Genomic DNA, 19,736 nt, shown 5'->3' on the forward strand with positions numbered 1-19,736 from the left:
AGCAGTCAGTGGCAGAACGGCCAGCCTCGGGAGAATGACTCTTTGGGCCAACAGCTGAACAGATATCTAGGTAACCAAGAGAATAAGAGAGGGCACTATTTTTGACCTACTGGGGTTTGGCAGGGAGCTCTTCTCTAGGTAATGTTATGTCTGGCGATAACGTTGACCTCTCCTGTAGGCCAGTGACAGGCTGGTGCCAGATCTTATTTATATAATCTTTAAGTGATTTCACTGTGCACTTCAAGGTTCTGGGCCGCAGACTACGTGCACGCGCCTACGTACCAGGGCGATTTTTCCTCCTTGAGCAGTGTGCTACATGACTTGCCAAGTCAGCATACATGTCTTATCCTCCCTGTTTTATGTTCCCAACTGGCTCATTTTTCATTTCACCAGGTTGCATCTGCAGCCCCTGCTTCCTATAATAGTATGTGTTTTAGAAAATGAAATGGCTCGTGAACGGCATTTTCTGGTCAGTTCCATAAGATGTACATCACCTCTTGCCACAGAGATTGGTACTTAGATCAGATGTGGGACATCCCACTTTTCAGCATTCTTCTCTGTCACTGCCGCGCATGTCAGTGTTACAGAGAGCCTCAGACTGGCTCCCAGGAGACTTCTCTCGAAGCAGGCATAGATTATAAGGCAGTTTCACATTGCAACAAACTTGCACAAGTACACGTGGGGGTTTTGGTTTTGGTTTTGGTTGGTTTGCTTGAAGATGCAGAATTTGTCCATTCAGCCAGTACTGACTGAGGCCCTACTGTGTGCTGGGCCAGGTGCTTCCTTACATAGTGGAGAACAAACTGGCCACAATCCCCATTTTGCTCAGCCTTACAGTGTGAAGAGAAGTCAGACAGGGAGCAAGCAGACAAGTCACTGCGGTCATGAGGTGGGTGAAGAAAAGTGGTAGGAGATGATGGGGGGCAGGGTAGGGGGATGGAGGTGAAAGGTCAGCCTCAAGGAAGGTTCTCCTGAAGCAATGGCATTGAAGGTGAGTGTGAGGGGTAAGAAGGAGCAGCCGTTCTAGGCCTTGGTGGGAAAGGCCCATGTGCCAAGACCCTGTCTTATGAAGGGTGAGAGAGGGCGAGTGTATCAAATCGGTATTTCTAACAATGACAGTCACTGTCCTTTCCTCTACACACATGAACACACAAGCACATGTGTGCGCACACACGCACAGGTGGAGAACGCAAGCCCACAGAATGATGATCCTGACAGATTTTTCATACTTAACCCCAGGCACACAGAGCCTTCAAATAGGCAGTGACTACCAGGGTAGACAGAGATATGGGGTTACTTGACCCAGGCTGTTGAAAGCTTTTGAGGGTGTGGGGCCCATCTTGGCCTGTGGGTAGGTGGAAGGCACTCTGCCTAGACAAACTCACCCAGCTTAGAGCTTTCCTGCGGGGATGTGAACCCTCATCATTGGCAGGGCGCCCCCTGCAGGTGGATGTCGGACCTGTATAAAGCCTGTGCGGCCCTGACTCCTCTGTCCCCTCTCCCAGCGCTTCCTGTCTGTCGTGGCCTTTGCTGGAAGACTGGGCAAGGGTGCCGGCCAGGTGCCAGGCTCCGCAGCACTGCCCACCTCCCTTTATACTGGCCCCCGAGGCCTGTGGGGTTCTGCTGCCTATGCCTGTCTCCCTTAGGTCTCCAGCGTAGCTCAGGGGAGGCCAGCCCAGTGGAGGCCTCAAGCCTGAGAACAAGGGTCTGTTGTCCGGGGTTTCGGGGTGTTCTGTTCCTGTGGCATTTCAGGGTCTGGGATGTTCCTGTGGCCTCTGCAGAATCAAGCAACCCAAAAAGTGACGAGCTAAACCTTTTGCCCCATCGTATCCCCCAGCCACCATTTATCTGTTTTCTCTTTTCGTATTAAGGTGTAATTTGTGTATGATCAAATGCACACATTTGAAGTGTACAGTTCCACGTATTTGGTCACCTCTGCTTTAATCAAGAGAGAACATTTCTTTCCCCTTAAAAAGTTCCCTCTTATCCATCCTGTTCTGATTTCTGTCACTGTAAACTAGTTTTGCCTATTCTGGTGCTTTATGTAAGTGGAATCACGTACTACGTGCTTTTTAAAAAAATTTTTTGGTCCTTCTTCCTTCATAGAATTTAATAGGTGAAATTCGCTCATGTTGCACATATCAGTAGTTTGGGGTTTTTTTTAAATGAGCAAGTAGGGTTCCCTTGTATGGACATACCCCAGTTTATCTATCTCTACTCCTATTGATGGACATTCCAGGGTAGAGATACCATGAATATTGCTGCCATGGGCATTCTTATACAAGTGTTTCATGGACATATATTTTCATTTCTCTCGGGTAAATACCCAGGAGCAGGCTTTCTTGGTCCTAGTGTAGGTGATATTAACCCACCAGGATGTGGTTGGGTGTGTATTTTCATTCATGTGTGTTCTAAGTATGAGATAAAAAGGCCACTTGTGGCCACAGTTGCCATGCCTTCAAAAGTGGAAGAGTTCCAGAGGCGAACATTTCCCTGAGGCCTAGAAAGAAGCCTGTATTGTACAAAGTTTAAGTGGCAGCCCTTCAGAACTGGCCTTGCATTCGGAGTGACACTGGTTTTTAACTCCGATCTGGGCAAGTCACTCCCACTCTTAGCCACCGCGAGAGGGCAAAGCGGAAATTTTGAAGTAAAAAAAAAAAAAAATTCCTGGGACAGGTCTGGAAACCCAAGTCGCAGCTGCCCCTGTGGTTTTGGCCCTGAAGTTTCTAGACGGTGACCACAGAGTAGGAAAGTACGTTGAGCCTCCTGGCTACATGCAGGTTCTCGTAGGGCCTTAGCTTAATGGTGGTGTTTCTCAGGGCGGTGAGGGTGGGCGCGAGGCCTCGACTCAGAGCCGGCTGCTTCCTGCTCTGAGCGCCGCCTGCCTTGTAATTAAAGTTTCGCCAGAAAGTGGTTGTTTATCATTAGAACCTGGCAGCTGAAGTCAGTCGTGGTTTTGTTTTTTCTTCCCTTTCTGGGTGTGGAGAGCAATTAAGAGGAGAAAGTAAGCAAAAGAGCTGACTGAGATAATGCCAACAGAGTTAACGTTCTTTGAATGCCTATCTGGATCCTTTTCCTGTCTCAGGAAGAAATCCCTCTCCAACTTTTCTGACATCAGAAGGAAGACTGATGAGTAACCTTTATGATATCTGTAGGTACATAAATCTCAAGACATCTCAAGAGACATCTCTTGGATTGATCTTCTTGATAAAGTGCCTAGTCACGTATTTACTTAATCTAACTACTCCTAGAAAAACTTCTCCTTCATAGGCCCAGACCTCCCCAGTGTTGTGGGAATATGTCTTAGAACTTCCTCGGCACAGTATGAGAAGCTGAGCAGTGGGAAATTCAAGACTCAGTAAAAGGAACACTGAGTCAGCCTTCTGTGTGGCAGGCTGTTGGGCTCTGGTTTCCCTCACCGTATTTCTTTCCTGCTGAAAGCCGTCTGTAGGTGCTTACCTGTCTGCAGGGTGGGTTCATCGAGAAGCTAAAGCACCTTGAGCCCCGGCGGCTCCTCCCTTGTGAGGCTCCTTCCAGGGTCCTCAAGGTGCTTGAAGGTCATTCAATTTAGGAGAACAGTAACACCATTGCTAGGCCTCTCCTGAGACTTGGAAGGGCTTTAGAGCTTCCCCAACTCTAGGGAAAATCTGCCAGACACCTGCATAGGAGCTGGGGGGTGGAATCCCTGAGGCCCACCAGCTTTTGGTGCAAGCGTTAAAATAAAAGGCCTTTTTAAATGCCCTGTTGCATTGTGGTGGGTTTGTTTTCTGGTTTTAGGGGTTTTGGGGATTGTGTGTTAGTGACAGCTTTATTGGACATAATTCACATAGCATACAGTTCACTTGCTTAAAGTGTATAGGGGCGCCTGGTGGGTTCACTTGGTGGAGCGTGCTACTACTCTTGGTCTAGGGGTTGTGAGATCAAGCCCCACGTTAGGCGTAGAGCCTACTAAAAATGAAAATTAAAATGTATAATTAAGTGGTTTCTAGAACATTCACCAAATTGTGCAGCCATCACCATAATCAATTTCAGGACATTTTCATCATCCCCAAAAGAAGTCCCTGTACCCTCAACCCTCCACCCTGTAAGCCCTAGGCAACCACTAATCTACTTTCTGTCTCTGTAGACTTGGCAGTTCTGGACATTTCATAAGAACGGAGTCATACGCTATGTGGTCTTTTGTGTCTGGCTTTTACTTAGGTAATGTTTTCAGGGTTCATCCACGTTGTAGCATGCATCAGTATTGTGGTTTTCATCTTTTCTTATAAAGATAATACAAAATGAAAGGTTAGCTTTACATTTTATGCAAGGTGCATCTTGCATAGCATCTGCTTCCTTTCTGTGTGTTTGTCTCACATTTTCAGTGACCATTTTGAGGTCTCTAACATGATATACTCCATACGTAGTTCATCAGCTCCTGCTCTCAGGCGACCACTTAAGCAGCGTGTCTTTAGAAGTGCATCCAAATACACACGCGAACGTGTATGTGTGTGAGCCCAGGGCCGTACCCACCCAGTATCCTCTCGAACGAGTGAAGGCACTACTCTAGAAGTTTCTGTAGTACCAGCAAAGTACTGGACAAATGTCTGGAACTGAGGGCCTGCTTTGCACCTCCTGGTAAATTCAAGTTGGCAGCATAAACCTGAAGCAAAAGCAGTTTGTCCTGTGTTTCTCTCCTTGATTTGCAGACGGTTTCGTTTTAGTGAGGGAAATGGAAGAGCTGCCCCCCTCAGGGCGCGGGAGCGAGAGTAAATCCAGGGTTATGGATTTGGAATTCGATGGGTAGATAGAGCAACAAATGCTGCCCCAGGCTGCAAAGGCCCTCCGCTCATTCCCACAGTTTTCCTTGTGATTTACTGTCCTCTTAGTGAAAAGGAAGAATGCAGAGAAGGGACGAAGTGCCCAGCTGTTCGTGGTTAGATAGATCGAGCGAGGGCTGCCGCTCTGCTTAACGACCGTAGCGAGCATGGAGCGTCTGCGTTCTGGTGCCCGGCTGAGCTCGGAGCTCGAATGAGTGCGGGGCAGGTGCGGTCAGGCAGGAGAGCCCCGGCCGTGCTGTGGCTGTGCGGTGGCCCTTGGGGCTGAGAGGAGCTGCAGGGAGCACTGCCTGATAGCCCTCCTTCCCTTGGAATGTTCTGCCCCCGGGAGCTTCTGTGACCCAGAGGGGAACCATAGCTGAGTCTGCAGCAAGCACACATCTGTTCAGAGCTGCTCGTGAGAATGCCTGGGGAGATTGGGGTGGGGGGCACGAGAATGGGGAAGGAAGCAGGGACTTACCAGGCCCCCAAGTTTAAGCACCTTTTATATTGTTTCTGTTAAAATCAGACCAGCAGCCTGTCAGCTCTGAGCCCCTCTTTGTTGCCCAGCGTTGTTATTGGGGCATACGTACCCCATGAACACACCTGTCACCTCAGCTCCCTGCCTCACCTGCCGCTACAGCTCCCATCGCATCCAGCCCCACTCGGAGGCCCCCATTGCACAGCACTGTGACTGGGGCTGTGAGCCTGGGGAAGCCAAGGTCCCTTCCCTCCCTTCTATCATAAGTTAGTCTTTGTTCTTTAAAAAGCAAAAGAGATCTCAGTGTGTCCACAACACATACAGTAGACTCTTCCAGATAGATAACTTAAGTTCTGGTCTTACCGTGTTTTCCTGTCGTCTGGAAGGTAGTTCAGGTGTCATCCCCGACACTGGGCCTTCCTGACTCTGCCTCCCATCTCCAGCGGGCCGGGCCCCTTTCTGAATTGTGTCTGTGGACATTCTGTGTTCTGGATGGTCTCCTCCCAGCTGACCTTCCTCTCTTCCCTCAGCTGTGTGCACACAGCTTCCTCGCAGGAAGGCCGCTGCAAGAACGTGCACTCAAGCTACCTCTCATCCCAAGAGTGCAATGGCCTGCTCTGCAAAATTGCAGGCACCACAGGGCTGGGGCTTTCCATCTGCCACGCGGCCTGACCCAGCAGTCGGCCTCTGCCCTGGGCCACCAGGAGCCTTATGTCTGGCAAATCCCATGGCCTGGAATTAGGTGGCATTGAAAACAGTGGTCACTCTGTCCCAGGCCGGGAAGGAACCACAGCCTGTTTATTAGTGCTTTGATTCGTAGTAACATGTACTGGCAAAACCTGGGCATTATGAGTCTCTATACAGTTCGACTTGTAGGGGAGCTAGTACATAGCGTGGCCTCACTTTTAATTCATTTTCTCTCAGGCCAGAAAGACTGAGTAACTGGGGGCCTGTTGTAACCCCGTGTGTGCAGCTCAGCCTCCAGTACTGCTGCCTCGGCTCACCTCTGTCACTGGAAAGAGGGCAGCTGCCTGCTGAGTGGTCGAGAGGTCCTGTCTTTCAGGAGGTCATAAGGCACCCTCGAGACAGGACCACGCAGGGAAATCATGGCTGCTTATATTCCAGAGAATGGTTCTTGACAGGAGGTAGAGCGGAGGACAGCAAGGACTGTCATCCCCTCTGGAAACTGCCTGACTTGGCGGCTGTGGGCTTGGGGTGGTTGATCCAATGCCCAGGGTCTGGGCTGTGCGTGCTCAGTAGGGAGCAGTGGGCTCCAGGTGCAGCAGGTGAGCAAGAGTCTTCGAGCAGATGGTTGCTCTGGGGGGCTGCCCACTCAGCTGCCCTGGTTGTGGACCCCAACCAGCAGAGTTTAGGTAGGACCCTGAAACAGCCCCACAGATCTCTGGGTGCCCCACAGCTGCCGACATGAAGGAGACGATGGAGAAGCCAGATGAAGAACCGGAAGCACAGAACACTGAGCAGCTTGGCTAGGCCACCCAGCCACTGAGTGGAGCTGGGGTGCATCCCGGGGGTTCTGGTGCTGGAGTTCGTGATCTTCCCCCACAGAGCCACAGCTCGGAGAAGCAGATACCATAGCAGGACTGAAGACAGAGACATCCCAGCAAGTATAGGAGGCAGAGAAAGAAGAACTGGAAGGGCTTCCACGCACCGAGGCCAAGGCCAACAGCACCTGCTGCTTGGGTCAGAGCCGAGGCCAGTGGGGGCAGCTGTGTCCAGTCTGGGAAGAGCAGCTGGGATTAGAGCGCAGCAAGGCTGTGTAACAGCACCTTTAGGAGCAAGCACCCCTGCACAAGGTTGAATGGTGTCCCCCAAAAACGTAGGTTGAGGTCCTAACCCCTAGTACCTCAGACTGTGACCCTTATTTGGAAATAGGTTGTTTGCAGATATAAACTAGTTAAGCTGAGGTTATACTGCAGTAAGGCGGGCCTAACCCAGTATGACTTGATGGCGTAAACAGCTGGAGAGGAGACGGTCATGTGAACTGGCTCATGGGGAGAACACCAGGTGATGATGGCAGAGACGACTGTGATACATCTACAAGCCGAGGGATGCCTGGGACTACCAGAAGCTGGGAAAAGCAAGGAAGGATTCTGGCCATAGTTTCAGAGGGAACAGAACCCATCTGATACCTTGATCTCAGACTTGTAACCTCCAGAACTGAGAGACCATGAATTCCTGTTGCTGAAGCCGCACAGTCTACAGTACAGGGTGATGACAGCCACAGAAAACGGAACGCAACCACTTTAGCATTCTCTGCCCGCCTAAGGTGTTCAGACTGACATCCACAACCTACCACCATCCTCCTCCTGTCTTGGGTCGTGGAGGCCTTTCATTGCCCCAGAAGCCAGCCTACCCTGTTTCTATCAGTGTCAGCAAATGGACTGAAATGATGGCCTCAGTGGGCCCCTGCCTCAGGTACAGCAGCCACGAGCCTCCAGTGGTCCATTTTCTCTTCTCCTTCCCCAGATGCCTTAGGACTTTCCCAGGGCAGCCACCCTGGAAATGCTGGGCCCAGCTCTCCCATATATGGAGCCCTTCCCTCTGCCACATGGTCCTGAAGGCTGCCAGCCACATGGGGGTCAGGAAATGGGGGGCCTTGACAGAGATGGAAGTTTGCAGAGATCCCCCACCCTAAAATGTACCATATCTACTTTAGAAAAGACCCAAAGAGTAGCCCAGTGACAGCCAAATAAAGAAGTGGAGGGTCAGGCTGCTAGCAGGCTTCCTGCTCCGTGCTGGGAGCAGTGGCAACGACATGGCTGTAAGACCGGAAACTCCCCACGGGGAGGATGACAGAAGGCCGCTTCCGTAGCTCTGGACAGCAGAGCCAGGATTCAGAGGAATTCTGTCACCTAGAAGATGAACTTGAGGTCTTGGCTCTCCCTGCAGCTGCCGTGTGCTGCCCACACTGGGAGCCAGGCATTGGGCCCAGGGACTCCATGTCAGCTCACTGGCCCCCCCTGTCCCCCTCTCCAGGAGCAGCCCGGAAATAAATGTACATGTCCACTCCTGCTCCCAGGAAAAGTAGGCCCCAGCTCTGTACCCCAAGAGCTAGGACAGGGTTGCTTGTGAAAACAGTCTCTCCTATAAGGCCGGGGCCCAGCGCTGCAGGCTGAGCCGGGTGGTTGGTGTTCGTGGGGTCCTTCTGAAATTTGGACTGGTCAGGAAATGATATGTGAGGGCCCCCGAGGTAAGACTCGGTGCCCTGGGGAACTGATGACATTGGGGCCTTATCCCCCACCAGAATCCCCCATGGGCTCTGCCCTCATCCCATGTCTTCCCAGGTGAGATTCATTTAGGATAGCGGTCAAGGCCATCATTGAAAGGAGTGTGTTTGTCAGTTATAGTTCAGTTATGAAGAATGGCATCCACGCAAGCTAGTTTACAGAGCGATTTATTACAGAATACTACACAGCTTACAGAATCACTGGGGAGGCTGACACGACAGCCTAAGTTAGAATTTCAGGAAAGATCTTAGACCCACCCTGCAGAGCCAGGCCACTAGGGGAGCTGCCGCCTGACCGCATCCTTGATCAGGGCCCGGGTTGCTGGTTGGGAACATACACCAGCTGCCAGTTTCAGACGTGCTGCTGCCACTGCCGCCTTCGGGAAGCCGCCACTGCCTCCGGCTGCAGATCGGCGCTGCCCTGCTGTGGTCTCCGCTGGCAGAATGGACAACCAGGACCCCCGCCGTGACATGTCTTGGCAGCAGAAAGAACAGAAGCCTGGCTTCTGCTTCGGTGGCGGCTTCTTGTGCCGATGCATGGGACCAGAAGAACTGGAACGGTATTTGGAATCTTCACTGCAAAGTAGTCGGGACGTACAGCGGGGTGCGTCCTGGGAGAGGGTCGGCTCTCCAGACTGCAGTGTGTAGTGAAGGTGAGTCACTGGAAGAGTGACCTGGCTTCCGGGGGTGTAGGGAAGACGGTCCTGCAGAAGCAGCTCCAGGCCCGAACGGTGGCTGGGTGCTAGCCAGGCAACGAGACTCTGCTGGGCGTGCGGGTCACCCAGGCAACGTCACCGCGTGGATGGATCCCAGGGCCCCGCCCTCGCACGCTGACTCCGTGTGCCTGGAGCAGCACCCGGCTCTCTGCTGTGTCCTGCTTCCGTGCTCTTGAGAAACTTCTCCAGTGCCCTTTAGGTACATGGTGTTCTCTCAGTTCGAGCTTCAGGAGAAACCTGTGAGGCAGCCATGCCAGGTGTTTGTCCTCATGTTAGGGAAGTGGAAGGCGAGGCTTCAGGATGCCAAACATCTTTGCTGCAGACCGCTGCAGCCCACCGGCCAGCCCTTCCTACCTGCTGGCAGTCTCGGGCTGTCGCCCCTGCTCGCTTTAGCCCGATGAAGAGTGGAGACGCAGGAAAGCGGTGCAGGTGGTGAGCTGGGCAACCTGGCCCGGTGCTGGCCCCATCCCTGCAGCCCCTGAGCCTTCACATCCACGTCTGTGAGATGAGGTGGGTGGCTCGCGGCTGCAGGCCGCTTCTCTGGCAGCAGGAAAGCTGTGGTGTGTGTATCTGCGTGTAAGAGCAGAGCTGCTGTGGCTGCCACAGGGAAGGATCCAGACCACCCCTTCCCACTCCAAATATCCTTGCTTGGGGCTCGCAGGGCTTCAGTCCCCAGCAAGGGCCAGTGAGTCTTTGCTTGAGACTTTCATCCACCAAAGAAGAGCAGGAGAGGCTGTCCCGGAGAGTTTGGAATGCCTGGTGTGGGGTCAAAGAGGGAGGGAGGGCTGGGTGTTTTGGAAACAGAAGAATTGACTGATTGGCCCCTGGACCCAGCTTGAGGTAACTGTTAGATGTAGTTCCCCATTCTGCTGCCTGTTTCCTAAATGAAAAATCTTACATCCTGTTGAGCCCCGTCTGTTTGGGATGATAAATGCGTCTTGGAGGGCTGCCACAAGGGAAGCGTCCACTCTGCCAGACAGTAAGTGGCCTCCATAAAGTCCCACGCGCTCCTCTCGCGGTGCGGCAGAACACTGCGGCACACAAGTGCGTGCATGCATATGTCTGCACGCTGGGGCCACAGTGCCGCTCCCTGGCTCCTTGCCAGCACATCGCAGGTGCACAGGGCAGCTTCCAGAACAGGCATGCCCTGCGCCAGCTGAGGGAGAGCCTTCTGGATCGGGCCAGGAAGACATGGCGCCATGGAAGAACTCTTGGCATCGCACCGAGTGTGCTTCCACCCAGAATTTGAGAAAGTTCTGAACAAGTGTGGTGGAACATTTTTTAGTTCATTTTGCCGTGGTTTCGCTTTTACTTGCCAAGGCTGTTACAAAGGTGCTGTTGAGATCAGGGTGAATTGGGACATGCTGGCTCTTCATCTCTTCTCGGTTATTAATGGACACCAGAGGCCTTCCACATGCCCATTGTAAAATCCTGTCCAGCCAAGCATCTTCTGAATGGAGGTGTCTACAGAGAGCCGCCCAGTGGCATTAGAGCCACAGAGGAAAGCGGTGATGCGTTCCCCGGAAGAGGGCAGGCCGCAGAAGCCATCCACGGAAACGGGCCTTCTGGGCAGAATCCATACTTGCTCCCTTCTCGGGCTCTGCCTGGTGAAGGTTATTGCCTACAGCCAGCCAGAGAGGCATCAGGCATCACTGCTGCCCTTCGAAAGCAGAATCCTGAGGAGGAAGAGTGAGGCTAACCTGGTGAGACCCAGCAGAGACTGTGTTTCATTCAGAGTGAATACCGTACAGCACAGACGAGCCAGGAAGACTCAGGTCCTCAGAAGGGGCTCAAAGGAGCCAGTCTTTTTTTTTTTTTTTTTTTTAAAATTTTATTTATTTATTTGACAGAGTGAGAGAGGGAACACAAGCAGGGGGAGTGGGAGAGGAAGAAGCAGGCTCTCAGCAGAGCAGGGAGCCTGATGCAGGGCTCAATCCCAGGACTCCGGGATCATGACCTGAGCCGAAGGCAGACACTTAACAGCTGAGCCACCCAGGCGCCCCAGGAACCAGTCTTTAAGGATGGATAGGATTAGAAAGGAGGAAGGGCACCTGACTGGCTCAGTCCGTAGAACATGCAACACTTGATCTCGGAGTTGTGAGTTCAAGCCCCACGTTGGGCGAAGAGCCTACTAAAAAAATAAGGGGAGAGGAAGAGGAAGAAACCCGAGGTTTAAAGGACTGTTACTAGTAACTGACATGTACACGCAATGGACGGTTATCCAGCCTCAAAAGGGAAGGGAATTCTGATCCCTGCTGCACTGTGTTGAACCTGGAAGACATGGTGCTGAGTGAAACAGGCCAGTCACAAAAGGACAAACACTATGATTCCACTCCTGTGAGGGACCTAGAGAAGTCAGGTTCAGAGACAGCAGAATGGTGGTTGCCAGGGGGAGCTGGGGTGGGGGAAGGGGGAATAGAGAGTTGTTGAAGGGGACAGAGTTTCAGTTTTGCAAGGTGATGAGAGTTCTGGAGATGAATGGTGGTGATGGCCACAGACCAGCGTGAATGTACTTAATGCCCCTGAACTGCATACTTTAAAATGGTTAAAATGGTAAGTTTTACGTGATGTGTATTTTCCCACAATGAAAAAAATAAGAGCTAACATTTATTGAGTGCTTGCTGTGTGCCAAGCTCTGCACAGAGCCCTTGACTTCTACCATAGTTCTCAAAATAGCCACGTGAAGTAGGCACTGTTAGCTGTTTCCATCTACAGATGTGGAGCCTGATGTCTGGGGTCGTTAGAGCAATGTCCTACGGCCGGATGACTGGCGATGGTTGAGTGTGGATTGAAACCTCGTGTGCGGGCCCACAGGCCATGCCCTAAACGCTGTGCCGTCTGAACAGCGGGTGGAGGTGCAGGAACTGAAAGGGGCTCCCTCCCTGCCAGACACTGATTGCTGGCTGGAGGCTGCTGCTGTCCCATGTCGCCTGTAGCAGGCATTTGTGTTCCAGAGGCCGTGTCCCCTCAGGCGCTCAGACTCAGTGGGGCCCTTGCCGGGCCTCTCCTCCAGGCTTCCTCATTGCTTGGTGCTGTCAGAAGTGGTGGAAGTTGGCCATAAAGTGTACGTAATTGTTACCTATGGCACTTATTTTAAAGAGGGATCTGGGGGAGGGGTACCTGGGTGGCTCAGTCAGTTAAGCACCTGCCTTAGGCTCAGGTCCCTGCGACAGGCTCCCCGCTCAGTGGGGAGTCTGCTTCTCCCTCTCCCTCTCCCTCTGCCCCTCCCCGCCCCCACTTATGGTCTCTTCCTCTCTTCCCAATAAATAAAATCTTAAAAAAAAAAATTTAGAAAAGAGTGACCTGAGTTGCCTGATCTGTTACAGACCACAGTAATCGACTATGTGAAGCCCTCAGATCTCAAGAAGGACATGAATGAGACCTTCAAGGAGAAGTTTCCTCACATTAAGTTAACACTCAGCAAAATAAGGAGGTACGTGAGGCCCGACATCGCTTGAACTCTCCATCGAGACCCTCTCCTGGCGTGAATTAGGCTCTCGCTTGTGTGCTGGTTCCTCCTATAGTTCAGGGAAATAAAACACTGGTACGTGCAGCAAGAAGAGGCCCAGCCGACGCCAGCTGATCCCGCCTCCGTGAGTGAGAGCCAAGGGGAGCAGGACAGAAGGCGGAGCTCTCCACACGAGTTGACATGGGTGTGGGGGGAGTTTCCTTAAGTGAAAGAATCATTCTTTCCTACTGTCCGAGGCTTAGCAGTTCAGTCAAGGTTGTTACAGAATAGGAAACATTCAGTTCCCTGCTTTCTCAGATGTAGACAAAACAGAGAAGAGTTGGTTTGATAGCACTCGAGATCATTCTTTACCCATCCACCCGAGGGGTGACAGCCAAGCCCCACCTTTAAGCATTTAGCAAAACAGCCAAAGCAGAATCAGGCCCGTGTTTCCCCTGCAGCTGATTGGGTTGACTTTGTGGTGACCCCCATCTGCCGGGCCAGAGAGGAGCTGCCTGGGGTTGTCTGTCTACCAGGACACACACTCAGTGCGTGGAGTGGCGGAGGCTGGACTCTGTGCCAGCACGGTGTGGGAGTATGTGCCAATATTTACATGCTCTGTAGCCCAATGCTGATTTGATTCTGGCAGGTTCCAAGCCAAAGACGTGACAAAAACAAAGTATTCACACTGTCCATTTGCCGGGTAGCCTTCCTAAGTACACTGGCTGTTGTGCTGTTAGCCTAACCCCTCTTCTGCCATCGTTTTTGAACATGGCGGATCCTCGGTAGTGTTGATAGTGAGCCCCTCATTTATTTCCCTTTCCTCTTCCCCTTGGACAACTCTACGCCTAGTTTCCAGACACCCTCAGACGCCACCTGGGTTCAGTGTGGTCTTCTGTGTCCCTTGTGGACGTGGTCTGTACAGTTCTACCAACAGAGAAGAGCCCCAGCAGCTTAAGTCTTCCACACGTAATGGAAATTTCTTACTCCTCAGGATTCAGTCCCATTTCACGTCACCCTTCTGGGAATGAGAAAAAGGAAATGCTTTCGGGATGGACTAGTCTTTTTCTTTGGAGTCCTCTGAAACTCCCAAGTTCTAATAACGTTCCTTTCTTCCTGTCCTTCTCTAGTCTGAAGCGAGAGATGCGGAAGCTTGCCCAGGAGGACTGTGGCTTCGAGGAGCCTACAGTGGCCATGGCCTTTGTCTATTTTGAGAAGCTCGCCCTCAAGGGAAAGCTAAACAAACAGAACCGGAAGCTTTGTGCTGGAGCGTGTGTACTCTTAGCAGCCAAAATCGGAAGTGACCTCAAAAAACACGAAGTCAAGCATTTAATTGACGTGAGTGACCCGAGTCCTGTTGGCTGAGGGAAAACGTGGGAAGAGCAGAGCCTGGTTGGTGATGCTGCCTGGGAGAATTCTGATTGTTAGTAGCCACTGGGAGACCAGGGCTGTGAGGTCATCCTGCAGCAGAAGTCAGGCCCCACAGCTCAGGCTGTGCTGGAACAGAGGGGTGATCCACTTTGACAAAACCAAAGATCCCCAGTATTGGGTCTGGCCATAAAAACCAATTTTCAGGCACCATGAGGGGTGAAATTATTCTCAAAGCCACAGAAGCCACTGTAACAGGAAGGGGACTTATGGGCAGTGTGACTATAGTGTGTCCATCAGACACTTTGGCTCAACAGGCCTTGGCTTCCTGTGGCCTTAGTTGCCTCTTCTTTGAGGAAGGGCATGGGTTTGATTGAGTGGTACCTCCTTCTTTTAAAGGAGAGCCCCATCAAAGCAAGGAAACCCCGATCTTGGGTGGATATGTGAATGCCTGTTTTAAAATAGTTTATTCATAGAAAATTTGAGAAACAGTAAAACCAACAGATCAAGAGACGGTTGCCATTGAAAAGATAGCTTATCACAGTTCCCAAAGTGTCTTTGCTTGGTCTGCCATAGCAAAATCCCGTAGACGGGGCAGCTTAAACAACCGTTACTTCTCACTGTTCTGGAGGCTAGAAGTCCCAAGATCAAGGTGCCAGCTGCTTCAGTCCCTGCTGAGGGCTTGTGGCGGCCTCCTTTTCACTATGTCCTCCCATGGCAGGGAAAGAAAACAAGCCAGCTCTCTGCTCACCTCCCGAAGCCCCCCCACTTAATAGCACGTTGGAGGATGGGGTGTCAACATACGATTGGGGGGGCAAGGGACATCATAGCATGGGGGGCCACGTGGGGAAGTAGTACCACGTTTGGGCAGGAGGCCGAAGAAGGGGAACTGTGGGCAGGAGTCTATTGTGGCTTCCATGGGAAGGAACAGGCCAGGCAGGGTAGGCAGGCTTTGGACTGGCTCGCTGGAGTCATTTCCGTGGAGTCTGGGACAGAGGCGCCGTCCCTACTTGTCTCCTTGGCCTTGGGTGGTAGAGTGAGAGAGGAGATTGAGGGGATGGTTGGGGTGTGGGCCTTAGATTGGTTGGTTTGCATATGGAGGGTGTGCCTACAGGCAGGTTGTGCACCCACTCCGAGAATTGGCTAACCCTAGAGGGGGCTGACCCTCCAGGGTCAGATGTCGTAGCGTCAGAATACTACAGGTCGTGGCTACGCCAGTGCCCTGTGTGTCTAGCTGTGCGGCTGGCTCAGTGGCAAATGAGAAAGAGCAGAAAGGGAGCTAATGGAGGTACTTCCCACATAAGAAATAGCATTCTTTTTTGCTTTAATTTACCATTTAAAAAAAATTTTTTTCTAATGATATGTTAGTCACCATACAGTACATCATTAGTTTTTGATGTAGTGTTCCATGATTCATTGTTTGTGTATAACACCCGGTGTTCCATGCAATGTGTGTCCTCCTTAATACCCATCACCGGCCTAATCCATCCCCCCACGCCGCTCCCCTCTGAAGCCCTCAGTTTGTTTCCCAAAGTCCATAGTCTCTCATGGTTCATTCCCACTTCTTTTTACCCCCCCCTTAATTCTTCCCTTCCTTCTCCTACCGATCTCCCTGCTATTCCTTATGTTCCACAAATGAGTAAAACCATATAATTGTCTTTCTCTGCTTGACTTATTTCACTTAGCATAATTTCCTCCAGTCCTGTCCACATTGCTGCAAATGTTGGGTAATCATTCTTTCTGATCGCTGAGTAATATTCCATTGTATACATGGACCACATCTTTATCTAGTCATCTGTTGAAGGGCATCTTGGTTCCTTCCACAGTTTGGCTATTGTGGACAATGCTGCTATGAACATTGGGGTGCATATGGCCCTTCACTACATCTGTATCTTTGGGGTAGATACCCAGTAGTGCAATTGCTGGATCATAGGGTAGCTCAATTTTTAACTTTTTAAGGGACCTCCGCACTGTTTTCCAAAGTGGCTGTACCAACTTGCATTCCCACCAACAATGTAGGCGGGATCCCCTTTCTCCACATCCTCTCCAACATTTGTTGTTTCCTGCCTTGTCGATTTTTGCCATTCTAACTGGCGTAAGGTAGTATCTCAGTGTGGTTTTGATTTGAATTTCCCTGATGGCTAATGATTTTGAACATTTTTTCATGTGTCTGTTAGCCATTTGTATGTCTTCATTGGAAAAGTGTCTGTTCATATCTTCTGCCCATTTTTTGATTGTTTCTCGTGTATTGAGTTTGAGAAGTTCTACCAGTCTTTTATCTGTAGTGTCCTTTGCAAATATCTTCTCCCATTCCGTGGGCTGCCTCTTTGTTTTGTTGACTGTTTCCTTGGCTGTGCAAAAGCTTTTTATCTTGATGAAGTCCCACAAGTTCATTTTTGCTTTTGTTTCCCTTGCCTTTGGAGACGTGTCATGAAAGAAGTTGCTGTGGCCGATGTCGTAGAGGTTACTGCCTATGTTCTCCTCTAGGATTTTGGTGGATTCCTGTCTCACCTCCAGGTCTTTCATCCATTTGGAGTTTATCTTTGTGATGGTGTGAGAGAGTGGTCAAGTTCACTCTTCTGTGTGTGGCTGTCCAGTGTGCCCAGCACCATTTATTGAAGAGACTGTCTTTTTGCCACCGGATGTTGTTAAGCATACAGTTCAGTGGCATCAAGGGCATTCATAGTGTTGTGCAGCCATCACCACTGTCTTCAGAACTTTCTCATCTGGCAAAACTGAAACTCTGTCCCCATTAAACACGAACTCCCCCTCCCTGGCCTTGGCCGCCGCCGTTCTACTTTCTGTCTCTGACCCCGACTCAAGCTATCTCGCATACGTGGAATCATACACTGTTTGTCTTTTGTGACTGGCTTATTTCTCTTAGCAGTAGGTCTTCAAGATTCACCCATGTTGTAACGTGTGTCAGAATGTCCTTCCTTTTTAAGGCTGACTAGTACGTCACTGTCTGTAAACCTGCCTTGTTTATCTGTGCATCATCGATGGAAGAAGGTGTTAGGTCCGTGCTCTGCGGCTTCTGAGAAATGGTGCGTGATTGTCTAACTTGTGTAGTGTATACATTCAGGAACGTGGAGGGCATGTTGGTGACCAAATCTGAGCTGAGAATCAGCAGGTTTACGTAGACATTCGCTGAACTAATCGTCGCACGTGTAGGTTATGCACATTTAATGGTAGTTGAGTAGCAGACCACCCGGCAAAAGTCGATAGCGTCCCTGCAGAACACACAGGCCATGGTCTGACATTTGCGGTAGCAATGAGGCTGACGCAAGGTCCCGTCCCAGTTATGATCGTGGCTCCGCCGGTGAGTTTCGTTGCTGTCCTGGTGGTTTTTATTAAGCCAAAGCAGAATGCTCCCGGGCAAAAACAAGGCCTTCCCTACACACCTCCCCCCAGTGGTTCTCCTTCATTCCTGCCTCCACAGCCAGGTGGAGCGAGAGGCAGAGCAGGAGGGGGGCCCCTGGGCACGAGCCGAGCACTATGCATGCTCGGGCCGTTCGCACCCACGCGCTGCAGCCGGGCGACGCCCTGAAAGGCAGTGATCCCAGCAGGTCCTCGGGTCCTCGCGTGTGACACGAAAGGACAGAACTGCATGGTCGGCTGCCCCAGTCCTGAACTCTTCCACATGGTTACTGCTGTTGTGGAGGATTGGCTGAGTTTGGAGCTCAGCATAGCAGTTTACGGCACAGGTCGCCTTAGACAACTTCTTACCTTCTTGACCCTGCTTTCTCTCATCTGTGAAGTGGACATTAGCATTGACCTTGCAGGATTGAGATTAAATGAAGTCATGGGACGGATGGCAGGCTCCCGACAGACCGTGCGTCCTTGGGGTGGTTCGGTTTCTTCACCAGGACTGAGCAGGAAGTACACTGACGCCCCCCTTTCTTCCTCTACGATCTTGCCCCTAAGGGGTTTCTCCATAAACACTCATTGGCTGGTGGATAGAGAGCTTACAGATAAGAGAAGCCTCAGATTTTGATTTCAAAGCAGCTAGCGCTCTTGGTTTCCTTCATTCCATTGCAGAAACTGGAAGAGAAGTTCCGGCTGAATAGACGAGAACTGATTGCCTTTGAATTCCCAGTGTTGGTGGCCTTGGAGTTCGCGCTTCATCTGCCGGAGCACGAGGTCCTGCCCCATTACAGACGCCTGGTCCAGAGCTCCTAGCACAGGCCCCAAGGCGGGGCAGGGACCACTTCCCGGAGCCGCTCCAGCAGCACTTGCTACTGGAAATGCAAAAACAGAACTCAACATACCAGCCTTTTTCCCTCTCCACATGTTTTTGTGTAGAGCAGTACCGGAACCTCTTCAGGGAGCCCTGGTCTGGCTAGCCGGGATGAGCCGTGAGCGGTTATTCCGCAGCGGGGCAAGGGGAGACCCGTGTGGAAGGTGGCAGAGGGCCTTTTGGCTTTCCCCTGGCAAGCAGTCCCAGCCGTCCCCACCTGGGTGTTCTTCCCGGGCACACACAAACCTCGCAAGCGTGGTCCAGGGCCTCCCCTCCAGAGCCGATCCAATTCAGGAGTGCAGAGTGGAGAGGAGAATGTGCAGCAGCTGGGGGAGAGCTTTTGAAAGATACCCTCACTGTAGCAAAAGCGTGCCAGTCTGTGTCTGTGTCAGCGCTTGGAAGTGCACTCACACGCGCTACCCCCCACCCGGGCACAGAACAGTGAGAATGCGTGTGTCAGATTCCACGTCAGCCTTCGGCCCCCAAAGCCACTCCCACCCGCCGGAGAGCAGACCTCTGCCTGGGCTCTTGAGCCAGCCTTACCTTCAGTAATTAGTTCTAGATCATCTCTGGGTCACACTCTACGTACCAGATGGTCTGACAGCCTCTGCCCTTAGAAAATGCCATAGTTTCTGTTACTGCTCCTACCACCCACGGGACAAAGAGGATGCATTCTTGGCGTTGGATGGGTCACGTGGAACGGTGTGGCGTGAGGCGCTCCGTCCCTCCCCGCTGCCGCCCCACGCGCTGTTTGCCCTTCGCGCTTTCCCGCTGTGGAGACGGCTGGGGCTGTGCTCCGTGGTGTGTATCCCGTGCTCTACGTTAGAGTGCATCATAGGCACATTGAGTGTGCTCGCGCTGTATAAATGTTTTCTAAAACTCCAGAGTAGATGGAAGCCGCACCATGGGTGTTGGGAGGCTTCTGACAGCTGGGACACCCTACAGCTAGAGCTGAGGTTCGGTCAACCACAGAGCCAGGGACTGCTCAGCGCCCCACACCGCTGTCTGTGCAGAATTTCAGCTGTCACCTGCCCTGACTGGCCCGGATGACCCGTACTCAGGCACATGGCCACACCCAGCACCTCGCAGCCTCAAGAGGTGTGCCTGCTGGAGTTCACCTGACAGGAGGCGGCCTGGGGCCATGTAAAAAGAATTAAAATATTTTGTTTCTATATCCATGTTTGTGTCTGTGTAGACATCTGTGTGTCACCGGTCACCCCTTGCCCTGCATTACTGCTGCATCTGCCACCATCCCCATTTGCACGTGGATTTGGAGCTTCTCCCCCCCCCCCCCCCCCCCCCGGGGANCGGGGAAAGGGGGCCCGGGGAGGCCGAGCACGCCCAGCTTTATGTAGCAGAGCTGGAACGAATCTGGCGGTCACAGGACAGAGGAATTTAAGAAACAGCTGGGGAGAGAACAGAATGCTCCCCTTCTCCAGAGTC

At 51.8% G+C, this 19,736-nt stretch overlaps 1 protein-coding gene across 1 annotated transcript in view; it reads left to right on the forward strand.

The window, feature by feature from the left end:
• CABLES1 (Cdk5 and Abl enzyme substrate 1) overlaps positions 1-19,471 on the forward strand; it is a gene marked incomplete at its 5' end in the record, with an annotated part of 116,716 nt that extends 97,245 nt beyond the window's left edge. The window contains 3 exons of the mRNA XM_034642194.1: positions 12,567-12,673; positions 13,819-14,026; positions 18,095-19,471. Of these exons, the coding sequence (XP_034498085.1) occupies positions 12,567-12,673; positions 13,819-14,026; positions 18,095-18,235 (456 nt within the window). The remainder of the gene's footprint in view (positions 1-12,566; positions 12,674-13,818; positions 14,027-18,094) is intronic.
• Positions 19,472-19,736: the final 265 nt, after the last annotated feature.

The sequence above is a fragment of the Ailuropoda melanoleuca genome, chromosome 14 (genome assembly GCF_002007445.2).
Source record: "Ailuropoda melanoleuca isolate Jingjing chromosome 14, ASM200744v2, whole genome shotgun sequence".
NCBI classification, from domain to species: domain Eukaryota; kingdom Metazoa; phylum Chordata; class Mammalia; order Carnivora; family Ursidae; genus Ailuropoda; species Ailuropoda melanoleuca.